At 41.7% G+C, this 18,448-nt stretch overlaps 1 protein-coding gene across 1 annotated transcript in view; it reads right to left on the minus strand.

Annotated features, from left to right (window-relative positions):
* The window catches only part of faxcb (failed axon connections homolog, metaxin like GST domain containing b), a 61,927-nt gene that overhangs the window by 6,786 nt on the left and 36,693 nt on the right, over positions 1-18,448 (minus strand). Inside the window, exons 4-5 of the mRNA XM_078399695.1 lie at positions 13,802-14,019; positions 5,506-5,622 (exon numbers count right to left, since the gene is read on the minus strand). Of these exons, the coding sequence (XP_078255821.1) occupies positions 5,506-5,622; positions 13,802-14,019 (335 nt within the window). The remainder of the gene's footprint in view (positions 1-5,505; positions 5,623-13,801; positions 14,020-18,448) is intronic.

Raw genomic sequence — 18,448 nt, forward strand, 5'->3', positions numbered from 1 at the left:
TTACCTAAAAAAAATCAACACATCTTAGGTTATAATGTGCTTATTTTGATATATTTTAAGTTGGGAATGTTTTTCAAACGTTCTTAAATGTATCGACTTGTATGTTGATATATAATTTCAACAGTTTTGATCAAATTGTAAGATTCCATAATTCTAAAGGTTCTAAGGAGCTCTTAAACAATAGCAAAGTTAATTTGCCTGCAGCACCACCTTGTAGATACAAGGGGAATTTCAGGGACTAAATACTAATGGCTGTATCTCTGCATTACCACAGGAGGTCACTATTTTTCAGCACTTTCTCTGAAAACCTGAGAGTAGGCTTTGAAAATAATAAACTTCTCCATTTTTTTGAAAAATGATGCTGCATTGTGGTGGAGGTCCAGCAGAATACCCACTTCTGATGCAAAGAAATTAGGAAATTCAGGTGTGAGTTATGTTTGTTTTTATACTCTGCCCGAATTTCCTTGCACTGTAACTTCAAATTCACAAAACCTCCACTGAAATTGTCCGCAGAATACTGCTGCAGCTCTGTTTCCTATATAAAAGTGCAGGAAGGTCAAAATTCCTACATTTAGGATCGATGATATTTCAGGTATTTATGATGTTTGTTTGTTTAAAAGTGGTGGTGGACACCACTTAAACATGGCTTTTGGATCAGCCACGATCATATTGAATGGCGGTGCTGGCTCGAAGGACCGAATGGCCTACTCTTGCACATATTTCCTATGTTTCTAACAACATCGCCTGACCAGGAAGACCCCACAACTCTGACACAGTGTTATTATCAGGACAACAATAATGGCCAAGTTAAGACTATACATTTTTATCAACTTTGGACTTCAATCATACAAAATGGCGCCCAGAAGTGTGACGACTCTTGTGTACTGTCTCAATGTAATCTACTATTCCTATGCTCTTGCACTTGTAAGATTTAATCTTCAATAAGATTCTTCAGTAAGATGCAAAAAAGGAATTTCCTTCCACCTAATTACATGTGGCAATGAAGTACCATTGAACCATAGAATAACACAAATTAATTAGACTAGTATCAGTAAAAAAAAGATAAACAAACTGCTGAAGGAACACAGCTGGTCAGGCAGCATGCGAGGCGACAAATGGACAGAAGATGTTTCGGGTTGAGACCCTTCTACAGATAAAAAGAATTAGACAATACACAATAGACAATAGGTGCAGGAGTAGGCCATTCGGCCCTTCGAGCCAGCACCGCCATTCAAGGTGATCATGGCTGATCATTCTCAATCAGTATCCTGTTCCTGCCTTCTCCCCATACCCCCTGACTCCGCTATCCTTAAGAGCTCTATCTAGCTCTCTCTTGAATGCATTCAGAGAATTGGCCTCCATTGCCTTCTGAGGCAGAGAATTCCACAGATTCACAACTCTCTGACTGAAAAGGTTTTTCCTCATCTCCGTTCTAAATGGCCTACCCCTTATTCTTAAACTGTGGCCCCTTGTTCTGGACTCCCCCAACATTGGGAACATGTTTCCTGCCTCTAACGTGTCCAACCCCTTTAAATCTTATACATTTCGATAAGATCGCCTCTCATCCTTCTAAATTCCAGTGTATACAAGCCTATTCGCTCCAGTCTTTCAACATATGATAGTCCCGCCATTCCGGGAATTAACCTAGTAAACCTACGCTGCACGCCCTCAATAGCAAGAATATCCTTCCTCAAATTTGGAGACCAAAACTGCACACAGTACTCCAGGTGCGATCTCACTAGGGCCCTGTACAACTGCAGAAGGACCTCTTTGTTCCTAAACTCAATTCCTCTTGTTATGAAGGTCAACATTCCATTGGCTTTCTTCACTGCCTGCTGTACCTGCATGCTTCCTTTCAGTGACTGATGCACTAGGACACCCAGATCTCGTTGTACGTCCCCTTTTCCTAACTTGACACCATTCAGACCATTGCATGAGAGAAGTTAATGAGCAGAAAACTGATCCATCCAAAGATCTAATAGTCAACATCCCAGCTGTTGGAAAGAGGTGGCTATGGAGACAGTGAACATTTTGGCTATCATCTTCCAAAATTCCATAGATTCTGGAATGGCTCCTGGTGAATGAAGAATGGAAAGAGAGAACAAGGAAATACAAACCTTTTAAACTGACATTAGTAGTGGAATTGCTAGAATCAATAACAAATAATGGGATTGTCATAATGTATAGAATCAGGATTTACTAGAGAGAAACTTTGTTTGAAGTATTAGAGAGTAACTTGCTAAAGTTGATTGGACTAGGTTGTTATCAGGCAAAGGGACGTTCAGAAAGTTGGATGTTTTTTAAAATGTGATGGTGAGAGTACAATGGAAGCCTGGATAATGAGAGAATTTGAGGGCCTGGTCTGGAAAAAGAAAGAGGCATGGGTCATGTACAGGCAGCTGGGATCTCTATACCCCTGGGGGAGTTTAGGGGAATGAGGAGCATACTCCAGAAGGAAATCAAGAGGGCAAAATCGAGGCAAGAAACATCTCTGGCATATAGGATTAAGGAAATTCCAAGGAGATTTTACGTACATTAAGGGAAAGTAGTTAACTAAAGAGATAACAGGGCCCTTCAGAAGCCATCTATGTGAGGAGATGCAGGAGATGAGCAAGGTCTTCAATGATTATTTCTCCTCAGCTTTTACTGTGAAGAAAGACATGAAGACCAGGGATCTCAGAACAGGAATGGAGATGTCTTGATGACAGTCCGTATTACGGTCGAGGAGATGCTGGACTTCTCCCAGGTCTGATAAAATATATCCAAGGACACTGTGCGAAGCTAGAGAAAAAGTTGCAGAAGCCCTCATGGAGATATATGAATCACTATTAGATACGTTGAGGTTCTGGATGACTGGAGGGTGGGTAATTTTTGTTTAGTTTAGAGATACAGCGCGGAAACAAGCCTGTTGGCCCTCCGAGTCTGCGCCGGCTAGCGACCCCCACACATTAACACTATCCTACACACACTAGAGACAATTTACATTTATACCAAGCCAATTAACCTTCAAACCTGGACGTCTTTGGAATGTGGGAGGGAACCAAAGATCTTGGAGAAAATTCACTCAGTCATGGGGAACATAGAAACTCCGTACAGACAAGCACCCGTCGTCAGGATCGAACCCGGGTTTCTGGCACTGTAAGCACTGTAAGCACTATAAGGCAGCAACTCCACCACTGCGCCCTTGTGCCACCCCAATGTTGTGCCTCTTTTTAAGAAGGGCTGCAAGGAAAGGCCTGGGAACTATGTTAGTGAGGCTAGCATCTGCGGTAGGTAAATTACTGGAAAGGATTCTGAGATAAGATATATATGCATTTGGATAGACAAAGGCTAATTACAGAGAGGCAACGTGGATTTGTATGTGGGAGATCATATTTCACAGATTTGATTAAGGTTTTGAAGAAGTAACCAAGAAGGGTGATGAGGGCAAGGCCATCAATGATGTCTCTATGGACACAGCAAGGCCTTTGATAAGGTTCTGCATTGTCGGCTGCCCTGAAAGGTTAGATTGCATGGGATCCAAGAAGAGCTGGCTGCATGGACATAGAATTAGCTTCAGAGAAGGAAGCAAAGGGTGGTGGTGGAAGGTCGTTTTTCAGACTCTAGGCCTGTGACTAGTGGTGTGCATCGGTTGGTGCTGGGCTCATTGCTGTTTGTGGTTTATATCAATGATTTAGATGAGAATGTGCAAGGCATGATTAGCAAGTTTGTAGATGATACTAAAGTATGTGGAAATGTAAACAGTGAAGATCGTTATCAAAAATTCCAGCAGGATCTTAATCAGTTGGACAAGTGGGCTGAAGAATAGCTGATGGAGTTTAATGGAGCTAATTGTGAGGTGAAGTGCATTTTGGGAACTCAAACTAGAGCAGCACCCTCACAGATGCCTGGGGAGTGTGGCAGAGCAGTGGGATCTAGGAGTACAGGCACATAGTTCCCCGTCACAGGTAGACGGTGTGGTTAAGAAGGATTTTGGTACGTTGGCCTTCATCAGTCAGAGTATTGAGTTTAGAAGTTGGGACATTACGCTACTATTGTAAAAATACATTTAGAGTACCGTTCTGTGTTTGTCACTCTGCTACATGAAAACGTAATTTAAATGGAAATAAATGCAGTGAAGATTTATGAGGGTGTTGCGAGCACCAGAGGGCCTGAACTGTAGGGATTTTATCCCTTGGAGTGCCAGAGGATGAGGGGTGATCTTGTAGAGGTGTATTTGAGGCAATTTGAGGAAGGATATTCTTGCTATTGAGGGCGTGCAGCGTAGGTTTACTAGGTTAATTCCCGGAATGGCGGGACTGTCATATGTTGAAAGACTGGAGCGTCTAGGCCTGTATACACTTGAATTTAGGATGAGAGGGGATCTTATCGAAACATATAAGATTATTAAGGGGTTGGACACGTTAGAGGCAGGAAACATGTTCCCAATGTTGGGGGAGTCCAGAACTAGGGGCCACAGTTTAAGAATAATGGGTAGGCCATTTAGAACGGAGATGAGGAAAAACTTTTTCAGTCAGGGAGTTGTAAATATGTGGAATTCACTGCCTCAGAAGGCAGTGGAGGCCAATTCTCTGAATGCATTCAAGAGAGAGCTAGATAGAGCTCTTAAGGATAGCGGAGTCAGAGGGTATGGGGAGCAGGCAGGGTCAACGCACAGTCTTTTAATCAGGTTAAGAGAATCAGGAACCAGCGGCATAGTTTTAAGGTGAGGGGAAATATTTAATAGGAACCTGAGGTGCAACGTTTTCATTCAGATGGTGGTGGATATATGGAATGCGCTGGCTGAGAAGATAGATGTGGCAGGTACAATAACAACATTTAAAAGACACTTGGAAAGGCACTGCATAGGAAAGACAGAGGGATATGCAGCCAAATGGGATTCGCTTAGAGGGCCAGCATGAATGAGTTGGGCAGAAGGGCATTCCATGCTCTACTGATGATTTTTTTTATTGATGAAGGTGAACAAGTGGATATGGTGTATTTAGATGTCGTCACGAGGTTTTCAAAAAGAACCCAGGTGGGATATTGATAAACAAAGTAGAGAACATGGAATTGGGGATAAAGATAACATGAATTGAAAGTTGGTTAATAGAGGGGAAAGAATGAGTACAAATATTTTGGGCCATTTTCAGCTTGGCAGTGAGGTATGGCAGGAATAGGCGCTTGGGACCAACTAGTCAACTATTAACAAATTACATGCTTTGTCAGCAATTGCATTAGCTTCAATTGTGTAGATTGTTATTACAAAGATTATCCATCTGTAATAATGACTCAATTTATCTCTCTCCGTTGACACTGTCTGCTGGGCATTTCCTGGAGCCCTGCATTTCAGTTTTTATGTGTTCCTTTGCTTTTCTCTCTGGAGTCAAAGTGTCGTTTTTCTCTTTTTCCAACTGTGCTTTTTTTTAACCAGTCCACTAGATGGCTTCATCAACAATTCATCACTGAGGCAACCCAAGCCTCATCCTTCATTTCCTTTGCCCAACCCATCCACCCCTTTCTCACCTCTAATCAGCCGTTCCGGTCTGGTTCCAGGCAGTGTCCACATTGCCTGCGCAAGTTGCCCAAATACAGCTGCATCAACTGTCGAAGGCCTGGGGCCCATGATGTACTTCTTATCACCTACAAACGGCAAGCAAAATCAATTTAACTTTCTAATGGACAAGCATTAACCTGTAATGGTAACGTCATTCATCTCTCCACAGACGTCATCTGCTGGGTATTTCCAGCATTTTCTGATTTCATTATCAACTTAGATTTTTCTGTCCTGCTACTTGCCCATTGCTAACCTAACCATGGGCATCACGTCCCCTCTTCAGCCCAATCCACCATTAATCCCCTGTTAGGAAGGAAAAGGACATGCTCATAGCTCTTTGCCAAAGCACTCTTGAATCAGTGTTTGCAATGTGTACAGGAGCAATGCAGATTAATTCTCTTCCTGAGAACATTTCTCTCCATTTTTCTTACCGTGAATCTATTGCAACAGGTTAATTTATTATTTACATGAATGCAAACAGAAAAAATATTAAGACTGAAAATCAAAACTGAAACACAGATGCTGGAAATAGTTTAGTTTAAGAGAGGCACAAAAATGCTGGAGTAACTCAGCAGTTCAGGCAGCTTCTCTGGAAAAAAGGAATAGGTGTTGTTTCTCCAGAGATGCTGCCTGACCGGCTGAATTACTCCAGCATTTTGTGTCTATCATTGGTGTAAACCCGCATCTGCAGTTCCTTCCTACACAATAGTTTAGTTTAGTTTAATTTATTGTCACATGAAAAGCTTTTGTTGTGTGCCAACCAGTCAGGGGAAAGACAAGACATGATTACAATCGAGCCGTCCACAGTGAACAGATACATGATAAAGGGAATAATGTTTAGCAGAAGTTTAGTTCAAATACAATGTAATGAAACAGAAAATGATGGAAAGGAAAACAGTTTACGTTTTCAGGGAAAACTTTTCCATCAGAATTAGGAAAGGGAGAGAGCAAGTGAGTTTTAAGTTGCTGAGAGGAAAGAGGATGGATGGGTAGTGCAAAGGAAATGAACGATGAGCCTTGAGTTGCCGCAGTGATAAGTTGTTGATGAAACCATCTAGTGGACAGGTTAAAAAAAAAGCACAGTTGTAGAAAGAGAAAAACAACAGAACATATAAAAAACGTGAAACGCGAAACTACAGGAAATGCCCAGCAGATGGTGCCGATGGAGGGAGATAAACTGAGTCAATATTTTAGATGGATAATCTGCAGCAGAAATAGCCAGTTCAGACAAAAAGCAAGTTACCTAAAATGGTTCAATTCAGCATTGAGTTCAGAAGGCTGCAAATGTGTCCTTGTGGAGGATGAGATGCTGCCCCTCAAGTATGTATTGTGCCATGTTATAATTGCACAGCAGGTCACAGAGAGACAGTCAAATGGTGTTGGATGGAGAATTAAAGTGACAGGCAACTGGAAGCTGGAAGAAGGGTCTCGACCCAAAACATCACCTATGCTTGTTCTCCAGAGATACTGCCTGTCAATAGACAATAGACAATAGGTGCAGGAGTAGGCCATTCGGCCCTTCGAGCCAGCACCGCCATTCAATGTGATCATGGCTGATCATTCTCAATCAGTACCCCGTTCCTGCCTTCTCCCCATTACCCCTGACTCCGCTATCCTTAAGAGCTCTATCTAGCTCTCTCTTGAATGTATTCAGAGAATTGGCCTCCACTGCCTTCTGAGGCAGAGAATTCCACAGATTCACAACTCTCTGACTGAAAAAGTTTTTCCTCATCTCCGTTCTAAATGGCCTTCTGAGTTACTCCAGCATTTCGTGACCTTTTGTGTATTAACCAGCATCTGCAGTTCTATGTTTCTACATGGAAGCTCACTCCAATCGCCGAACCTTCGTTTGCTTTCTGCAAAGCAGAGGCTGTGAAAAATGCACTAGACCAAAATAAGAGAAGTGCAAGTGAATCATTGTTTCATCTGAAAGGACTGTCCGCGCTTGTTTGGGCTTCTGAAGTGTGAAAGGGTAGCACTGGTATTGCATCTCCAATGATTCTATAGGGAAGTACCGTCCGGCGCCGCCTGGAACGTGGCAACTTCAACAGCCTGACCGCGGGAGAGGACAGCAGGGGAAGAGAAAATACATTCTGGCCTTCCATCACAGTGAGGAGGTGACTGGAGGAGGCTCACTGTGATGGATGTTTTTTTTTGTTTGGTGTTGGTTTATGATTGTGTGTGTTATTGCTTACTTTTATTGCTCTTATTGTTGGACTGTGGGTAATCTTTCATTTCACTGCACATTTATGTGTATTTGACAAATAAACTGGACTATTGACTATTGAAGTTGTTACGGTATCATTGTGAAAATGTAGACTGGTACAGCAAATGTTTCATAACTAACTAGTCATTTACTAATCACATTAATATCCATATCTATATGTATCACCCACACATTTTACCTTCATGAAACACCCTCATAGATAAAAATATCCAAGTTAAAATCATGGTAGAGCATAGTACTTTACCAGTTACTAGTATTATAGTACAAGGTTTTAATGCTGGAATATATTGCAGCAACATAATATTAGTATATTGTGGTAGATTAACAGTAATGTCTCTATAGTAATGGCTCTGTTCTTCAAATAAACCACTTTTCAATTTGATTGAATATCACAATATCAAGTGTCTTCTTTTTAGCTCTAAAGGGTAAACCCCCCAGTTATTTCTATCACTTACTGAAAACAATCTATGACACATGCTGCTAAATAATTTAGAAATGGATCATTGGGAACTATAGGCACCAAATACCAGGAGAAATTAATGAAGAATCATGACTAATGAGCTGAGAAATTAATGGGAAGGCAGGGAGATACAAACAAGGACACATTGTAACTATTAGGAAAAAAGAAGGGTCTCGACCTGAAACATCACCCATTCCTTCCATCCAGAGATGCTGCCTGTCCCGCTATGCTACTCCAGCATTTTGTGTCTATCTTCAGTGTAAACCAGCATCTGCAGTTCCTTCCTACACCAAGAAACATTGATTTGTGCCACTTTTGGGGGGTTAATGCTACTAGCCTGCACCACCAAGTTCTTGTTAGCTCGCAACATTAGCAAAACATATAGTATTGGCCAGTTCTGTTTGTTAGTTGGTTAGTTAGTTTGATCAAACTCTGGTTTACAAAAGCAGTATATATTCAACAGACCATTAAAGTGACAAGCAACTGGAAGCTGGAAGAAGGGTCTCAACCCGAAACGTCACCTATCCTTTCTCCTCTATTTTAGTGGAGTTATTAAAACTCATACAATTTAAATAGTTAATTTTAGTTTAGTGATGCGGAGCAGAAACAGACCCTTCGGCCCACTCAGTCCGTGCCGACCAGCGATTCCCGCACACTATTACTATCCTACATGCACTCGGGACCATTTATAATTCTACCAAGCCAATTAGCTTTCAAACTGGTACACTCTTTGAAATGTGGGAGGAAACCGGAGATCCTGGAGAACGTACAAACTTCATACAGACAGCACCCGTAGTCAGGATCGAACCCGGGCTCTTGTGCTGCAAGACAGCAACTCCACCACTGCGATACCGTGCCGCCCAGTTAATGTTGCCAAAATAAAGGCCTAGGAAACAATTTCAGGAACTCTCAAATTTTACATGCTATTTTCTACTGATACTATAACTCCTGTCACTGTCTAGTAAATGTGTTGATTCAGATTTAGTACTTGTATGGATCATTTACACTAGATAATTCTATGGATATTATGGAGAATGACGCAACTTTATGCATGGGCCATGGGCAAAGTTTACATGTCAGTGACTCAGTGGCAGGTAATCGGGAAGTAAAATATCCAAATTTTATCCAGTTGTTAAACATTCTGGAGTGTGCAAAAATAACAATTGTAGGATAATATTTGGACAGAAGTTGAAATCTCATTAATATTTAAAAGATTGTCTTTATTATTATTCAACACCATGTTTTGAAATATTTATTTGAGGTACCCACAATCCCTCTGAATGAAATTAATTTTGTTTTGGGTTCATAGAGATTGTTAAGCAACATAATATCCCAATCCCTGTACTTAATGCCTTAACTGATGAAGGTCAACAAGCCAATACCTTCTTCACCACACTGTCTACATGTGATGCTGCTTTCAGGGAGCTAAGCACATCTACACCAAGAACTCTCTGCTCTATAACACTCCCCAGTGTCCGACCACTATCCTAAATGATAGTCCTAAGTGATAAATGTCCTACCATTCACTGTGAAAGTCCTCCACTGGTTTCACTTCCAAACTCCAATACTTTGTACGTACCTGCTTTGAGCATCTTTGCCATTCCTCAGCCTACTTTCTTAGCTGACCAAGATCCTGCTGCTATCATTGATAACTGTCTTCACTATATATGATACCGCCTATTTTCATGCTTTATTTTGCAAATTATTAACTATTCCTTCCACGTTCTCATACAGATTGTTTATATAATTGACGAACGACAATAGACCAAGCACCAATCCCTGCGGCACATCATGAGTCATAGATCTCCAGTCCGAGACACAACCTTCCACCGTCACCCTCTGCTTTCTATCATCAAGCCAAATGTGTGTCCACTTAGCTAACTCTCCCTAGATCCTATGCGATCTAGGAAAGCTAACTATGCGGGATGCTGTCAAAAGTCTTGCTAAAGTCCATATAGACAATGTCCTCCATTTGCCCTCATAAAGACCTCTTCAAAAAAGGGATGGCATGGTGGCAGAGTGGTAGAGATGCTGCCTTACAGCTCCAGAGACCCAGGTACAATCCTGACCATGGGTGCTGTCTGTACGGAGTTCAAATGTTCTCCCCGTGACCTGCATGGGTTTTCCCCAGGTGCTCCAGTTTCATCCCACACTCCAAAGACGTACATGTTTGGAGGTTAATTGGCTTTGGTAAAATTGAGAATTGTCCCTTGTGTGTGTAGGATAGTGTTAGTGTGCAGGGATCATTGGTCGGCATGGACTCCATTGGTCAAAGGGCCTGTTACCACGCTGTATCTCTGAACCAAACTAAACTAAACTAAACTCTTAACAGGTATGTGAAATGACACTATGACATGACACCCACCACAATGTGTGAGGCTTTCTTCATTCAGGTCTGTGTGTATTTTCAACAGTGTGTTAACTAGTTAACAGTGTGTTACTAGTAAATAACTCTCTAGCACTGGAAACAAGTATCATTCCCTCATACATTAATTTGTTGGATTTTTCAAAGAAGTTACCTTTTTTACTTTCTCTCTCACAAGTTTTCTGTGTTTTCCTTCCATTTAATTGCATTCTGAACATAATTTTCCATTGAATTTTCACACTTCCTGCCTCAGACTCTGTTGGATTTAATTTGCTGTCAGGCCACGAGCTCTAAAGAGATATTATAGAATTAGTTGCCCATTGATCATGTTCCCTCTACTTTCCTCTGAGCTTTAAGTTGAGAAGGGCAATGTTTAAAGGAGATGTGTGCGACAAGTTTTTACACAGAGTGTGGTGGTTGCCTGGAACTTGCTGCCAGGGGAGCATCGGGAGCTCCGGCAGCGGCAGCGTCTTCGCCCGCCCCGAATCGCGGGGCTTAGGTCGGCCCGCCGCAGACCTTCCACCGTCCGGCGCGGCGCTTCAATGTCGGGAGCCCCAACCGCCCCGACGTGGCAACTCCAACAGCCTGACCACGGGAGAGGACGGCAGGGGAAGAGAAAAATACATTCTGGCCTTCCATCACAGTGAGGAGGTGACTGGAGGAGACTCACTGTGATGGATGTTTCTTTTGTTTGGTGTTGGTTTATGATTGTATGTGTTATTGCATATTTTTATTGCTTATTCTTATTGGTCTTATTGTTGAACTGCGGGTAATTTTTCATTTCACTGCACGGCGGCACGGTAGCGCAGCGGTAGAGTTGCTGCTTTACAGCGAATGCAGCGCCAAAGACTCAGGTTCGATCCTGACTATGGGTGCTGCACTGTAAGGAGTTTGTACGTTCTCCCCGTGACCTGCGTGGGTTTTCTCCGAGATCTTCGGTTTCCTCCCACACTCCAAAGACGTACAGGTATGTAGGTTAATTGGCTGGGTAAATGTAAAAATTGTCCCTAGTGGGTGTAGGATAGTGTTAATGTACGGGGATCGCTGGGCGGCACGGACTTGGAGGGCCGAAAAGGCCTGTTTCCGGCTGTATATATATGATATGATATGATATTGACTATTGAAATGGACGGAATGGAGGGATATGGATCACGTGCAGGTGGAGAAAATTAGTTGAACTTGGCATTGTGTTCAGGATGGATATTGTGGGCCGAAACGATTGCTCTTGTGCTCTGTTCTCGGTTCTATGTTTGATTGTTGATTCCATTAAGTTCCCATGTAAGAAGGGGAATAGAACAATTGGTCAATACAATTGCATTTAACTCAAGTCAAGCTTGTCATATGCACATGTAAGTTGAGGTACAGGTACAATAAAAAATGTTCCTTGGAGCAGCATCACGGCACAAAAGCTCAGACAACACACAAAAACAAATTATACAGAAATCATGCATAAAGTACAAATTAAATTTCCAAAAGAAAGAAAACCATGCAAAAAGGCATTAGTGCAAAAGCATAAATTGGGGAGTAAAGAAAGTCAATGGTAACGCAAGAGGTGGGTCATAGTGCCCTGTTATTGTAGGATTAGGTTGTGCAAGTTATCAAGAGCCAGCAGTAACAAAGATCTGCAGATGCCGATTAACACACAAGAGGACACAATTTGCCTGAGTAAGTCAGCGAGTCAGGCAGCATCCCTGAGAACATGGACGGGCAACGTCTCGGGTCGAGACCCTTCTTCAAGAACCAGATAGTTGCAGGAACATAGCTATTCCTGGACCTGGTGATGAGAGACCTGAGGCTACTCTACCTGCTGCATGTGGTGACGGTCAAGCAAAACAATTAAAAACAATTGCACAAACTCAATTAAATTAAGAATGGAAACCACCGTTGTAGCAATTTATTCTAATTGAAATGTATCGGATTAGTTTAGAGCTTAGACATGCAGCATGGAAACAGGCCCTCCAGCCCACTGAATCCTCGCCGACCAACAATCACCAGGCACTAGTTCTTTGTTATCCAACCTTTGCATCCTACACACAAGGGGCAATTTACAGAAACCAGTTAACCTACAAACCTGCACGTCTTTGGAATGTGGGAGGAAACCGGAGCACCCGGAGAAAACCCACATGGTCACAAAGAGAAGGCGCAAATTCCGTACAGGCTGCACCCATAGTCATGATCGAACCCGGGTCTCTGGCGCTGTAAGGCAGCGACTGTACTGCTACGCCGCTGTGCCACCGACAGTAACTTGACTTGCCACAGGGTACAGGGAGTAGAGTTGTTCCAAACAGGTTTGGCGCTTTCATTTTCATCTAGGAGTTCTGAACTTTTACTCGGTTACTTTGGTTAAAAGCTGGTAATGCCAAATAGAATAGCCAGCTCTTAATCAGATGATGTAAATTAATAGAATATCCTGAAGGATAATAGATATGAGATGCACAATGACAGATGGAGTTGAAACATGGAGATTACCAGGGAATTTATTGCAACATCAAAAAGACCTAAGCTTCTCCCTGGTATGATTATTGAAGCTCAAGTAGAAAATATATTAAGTATCAGGATCCTTGATGAAACAAAATAATTAATTCCGATGCAAAGAAAGTGCATTCATGTAACACCTTACAAAGTATTCCAAAGGCCTTTCCGAATAAACCAACAACAGAAACGTAATGTGTAGGAAGGAACTGCAGATGCTGGTTTAAATTGAAGATAGACACAAAATGCTGGAGTAACTCAAAGGGACAGGGAGCATATCTGGAGAGAATAAATGGGTGACGTTTCGGGTCGAGAAATGGAATAATGATCTCGTGACATAAGGAACTGCAGATGCTGGAATCTGGAGCAAAACACAAATGGACGAAGGTGAGTCAGGCAACATCTATGGCGGGACAACGTTTCTTCAGTCTGAAGAAGGGTCTCGATCCAAAATGTCATCTGTCCATTTCCTCCACAGATGCTGCCTGACCCATGGAGTTCTTCCAGCACTTTGTGTTTTTCTCATGATAATGATCAAACTTAGTAATGCTGAGTGAAGGATAAATATTAGTCAGAATACCAAGAACAATTCCGCAGCTCTTATTTGAAGATGATCCTTAACATTGTTTACATCTACCTGGAAACAAACCAATAAACAATGAAAACAGGGACTGCAGTCGACTATGGGCTGGCACTCTAATATGTAGCAATAAGTGACACTAAAATAATATTTGATCTCACCCAAGATGACTGAAAGTGCTCGCATATCCTTTTCCATTAAGGTATATATTTCCTCCTTTGAGAAACGGCCGATGCCGTGACCATACATTTCCCGTTTAACAATTCCTTTTGTTAGATGGCATAGTATCCATTTCAGAAATCCACTGAATGGGCCTGAGACAGAGAGTATTTTTCCAGTTTCATGGAGATTGTCAACCCATTGACAGTATACAATGGCCCTGTAATATTAAACAAGCAACATTGTCACATTCACGAGTCACAATCATTCAGTGCCTGAGTGAAATAATTACATGCACATCCCTTTCCCACATCTATATGTAGTGAAAATGAGGAGAGGTATCATTGTATGGTGGTGGTGTGGCCAATCAAGGGTGGGTTTTGGCACCTCAGGTAATCATATCATATCATATATATACAGCCGGAAACAGGCCTTTTTGGCCCTCCAAGTCCGTGCCGCCCAGTGATCCCCGTACATTAACACTATCCTACACCCACTAGGGACAATTTTTACATTTACCCAGCCAATTAACCTACATACCTGTACGTCTTTGACATTAGAAACTGAGTTAGAGTTTAGTTTATTGTCACGTGCACCGAGGTACAGTGAAAAGCTTTTGTTGCGTGCTATCCAGTTGGTGAAAAGACAATACATGTTTACAATCGATCCAGTGTTTACAAGCTACATATAAACAAACCCATTGACCCAATGTTGGGGTGATTTGTGCAGTTTCTTTCAAAGAGAATGATAAAGGGATTTCTGGAAATTATAAGAAAACTTGGCAAGTTTGTAATATGGTTAACCCAAGTGCCTTACATACTGGAAAAGGATGTTCGGAATTTAGATCAACATATTGAAAGTAATTTGAAGATCATATTGGAAGAGGCAATAATCAGATCAGGGTCTGAAGAAGGTCTCGACCCGAAACATCACCCATTCCTTCTCTCCAGAGATGCTGCCTGACCCGCTGAGTTACTCCAGCATTTTGTGTCTACCTAAAGATAACCACAGGGTGTTTGTAAACGAGACTGAGTGCAATAAGATTGACCATAAGATAAGAGGAGTCATAAGACTTGGCCGTGATTTATGACGTCCATTTATATAGCAAGTGGGGAAAATAGCTGTTCGGCAAAGGAAGACAATTCCCAGCAGTCAGGCAACTTCCGCAGATTTAAACAAGAATCAAAAGTAGGTTACTTGTGAATTATTGTAAAAATATCAAACCGACATATAACCATTGTAAAGCGAATGCCATAAATTGCTGGAAGTTGTTTCAGTCAATCCAGTATCTTTTAGCCCTCTCTCGAAATGCTTCCCAGAAGTCGAGGCTTGAATAAACAGACGTTTAAGAAACTCACTATTGCTGTATAAGATTTTCTTTGTGTGCTATCCGGATCAGAGGCGTAATGAAGAGGGCAACACGAATCCACATGAAAGCCAGATTTAGGGTGCAGGTTGAACACACAAATTCCTCCAAGAGGATATTCAAAAGCAAAAATAGATTCTGATGATGTTTATAGCACACTAAATGTTAAAGCAATGGAAGTTTGTGAAATTAGGGATAAAATTGTCCAGACAATTCCGCCTCAATATTTGCCACATTGAACACCCTGGTGGACTGTTTTGATTTTTTTTAAAAAGAGACAAAATGCTGGAATAACTCAAAAGGTCAGGCAGCATCTCTGGAGAACATGGATAGATAATGTTTTAGGACGGGATCCTTCTTCGGACTGATCTACTGATCTTCAGCCTGACGAAGGGTCCTGACCTGTAAGTCACCTATCCATTTTCTGCAGATATGCTGCCTGACTTGCTGATTTAATCCAGCACTTTCTGCCCCTTCTTCAGTATGCCTACTTTGAAGAAGGACTCCTTTGATACTTAGCTATTACGATGCCTGAGACGTTATCCCAATATAGGTACAGCATTTCTGAGTAAATTGACTTCTGTAAACAAAAAGCTTCATAAAGGTGGAAGGAAACCAAGGTGTCCAAGACTCTCAATAGAAGACCTTACAACTTCACCTTCAGTTTGGTAGAAAATAAAGAAGGCGATGTGAAATGTAAGTGCAAGCTAGTGAAGCTGCCACAACGATGCATTGTCTTGTTGTCATAGTCATACAGCCCTTCAGCCCAACTTGTCCATACTGACCAACATGTTCCATCTACACTAGCCCCACCTGCTTGCATTTGGCCCATGTCCCCCTAAACCTCTCCTGTCCATTTACATGTCTAAATTATTCTTAAACGTTGCGATAGCACCTGCAAAGTATTTGTCTCTAGGCAAATATTGCACTGTGCTTCTATTGGTGCTCACTGTGATAGAAAAATCAATGCATGAACCGCAACAATTGGTAACAGGGATAAGATCATAAAAACAAAAGTAGTCAATAGACAATAGACAATAGGTGCAGGAGTAGGCCATTCGGCCCTTTGAGCCAGCACCGCCATTCAATGTGATCATGGCTGATCATTCACAATCAGTACCCTGTTCCTGCCTTCTCCCCATACCCCCTGACTCTACTATCTTTAAGAGCTCTATCTAGCTCTCTCTTGAAAGCATCCAGAGAATTGGCCTCCACTGCCTTCTGAGGCAGAGAATTCCACAGATTTACAACTCTCTGACTGAAAAAGTTTTTTCCTCATCTCTGTTCTAAATGGCATACCCCTTATTCTTAAACTGGCCCCTGGTTCTGGACTCCCCCAACATTGGGAACATGTTTCCTGCCTCTAACGTGTCCAATCCCTTAATAATCTTATATTTTTCAATAAGATCTCCTCTCATCCTTCTAAACTCCAGCGTATACAAGCCTAGTCGCTCCAGTCTTTCAACACACGACAGTTCCGCCATTCCGGGAATTAACCTAGCAAACCTACGCTGCACGCCCTCAATAGCAAGAATATCCTTCCTCAAATTTGGAGACCAAAACTGCACACAGAACTCCAGGTGCGGTCTCACTAGGGCCCTGTACAACTGCAGAAGGACCTCTTTGCTCCTGTACTCAACTCCTCTTGTCATAAAGGCCAACGTGCCATTAGCTTTCTTCACTGCCTGCTGTACCTGCATGCTAACTTTAAGTGACTGATGAACAAGGACACCCAGATCTCTTTGTACTTCCCCATTTCCTAACTTGACACCATTCAGATAATAATCTGCCTTCCTGTTCTTACCATTAAAGTGGATAACCTCACATTTATCCACATTAAACTGCATCTGCCATCTCACACAACCTGTCCAAGTCACCCTGCATCCTCATAGCATCTTCCTCAGTTCACACTGCCACCCAGCTTTGTGTCATCTGCAAATTTGTTAATGTTACTTTTAATCCCTTCATTAATGTATATTGTAAATAGCTGCGGTTCCAGCACCGAGCCTTGCGGTACCCCACTAGTTACTGCCTGCCAAAGTCACCCCCTAGTCAAAGCATCTTAGAACAATATAATTGATTTTAATGGATGCCTACCTGCAAGAAAACAATCATCTTTAATCAATTGTTTTGTCTCCATTATTCATGTTAATACTTTTTAATATCATTCACATTTACTTGATCTTAAGTTTTACAGCATGGAGCTTTAACCTTCCCAATCTGATTTAATGTGCAATATTTAGCAGATTATTTCCTTTATGAACTGGTAATATACAATAACAAATTTCCCTCAACTTTTTCCCTCACTGTCGCTATGACTGTTTTCCTTGAGTGACAATAGTATTTCTGAAAGTATTTCAAGCTCTTGGAATGAAAATCAAAAAAGCAAACTGCTGATGCTGATAAAACAGACCCAAAATGTTCACGGCTTCACTCTCCACACATTGCCTGGGATACAAATTTTTTTCCAGCATTTTCTATTTTTATTTTCTGTTCTCCAGCTAAAAATAAAAAGGCTCAGTCAGCATTATATTTTAAAATGACTGCTGTTATCAACCGTGACATTTTAGTCTACCAGACATGCAAAGGTGACAATAAGGCTCCAATGCTCCAAACAGTTCTACTGAATATCAGTAAATATTCAACTTTCAAAGTAAAAATATCACCCACAAAAGACTTAAGTGCAAAATAATTGACTTATGCCAATTCATACATTTTGCATGAAGACTAATGGATCAGTTTATGCTCCTGACTTTTACCCAATGCAAGTTACATGTCTGAAAATTCAACAGTCTGACAATGAATCTGGCACTGTTTTTTTCACTAATTCAAACACAATTTTGTTTAAAAATATAACAGTTCAGACACAATTTACTCTAAATTCAGTGAGCAGAAAGTATTCCTTATTTCCTGTAATCCATACTAATGCTGCTTGGCATTCCCTGTTTCACACCCGACTCACAGATTTATCGTCAGTTTGATAATTTAGCAGTGGCCACAAGAGAACGCTAAGCCACACTCTGTACCAGCTCCATCTATATACTAAAACTCTTGTTTATTTGTTCCTGAACTACAGCCAAAACGGTACACGATAGCTTGACAATTGTAGGCCCACCTTACACCGTCGTCCCTTTGGTGCTAATGGAAGAAGTTTCATTGAAATCGGTGTTATATTTTTTAAGTTATTCGCATTTTTAAGTTTAAATCTATCTCCTAGGGAGTGAGGGGGGAGGAGGGAGGATAAGGGGGTTTGAGGGGAATGGAGTGGGGGGGAGGGGAGGGG

This window comes from Rhinoraja longicauda, chromosome 5 (genome assembly GCF_053455715.1).
Source record: "Rhinoraja longicauda isolate Sanriku21f chromosome 5, sRhiLon1.1, whole genome shotgun sequence".
Classification (NCBI taxonomy): Eukaryota; Metazoa; Chordata; class Chondrichthyes; order Rajiformes; family Arhynchobatidae; genus Rhinoraja; species Rhinoraja longicauda.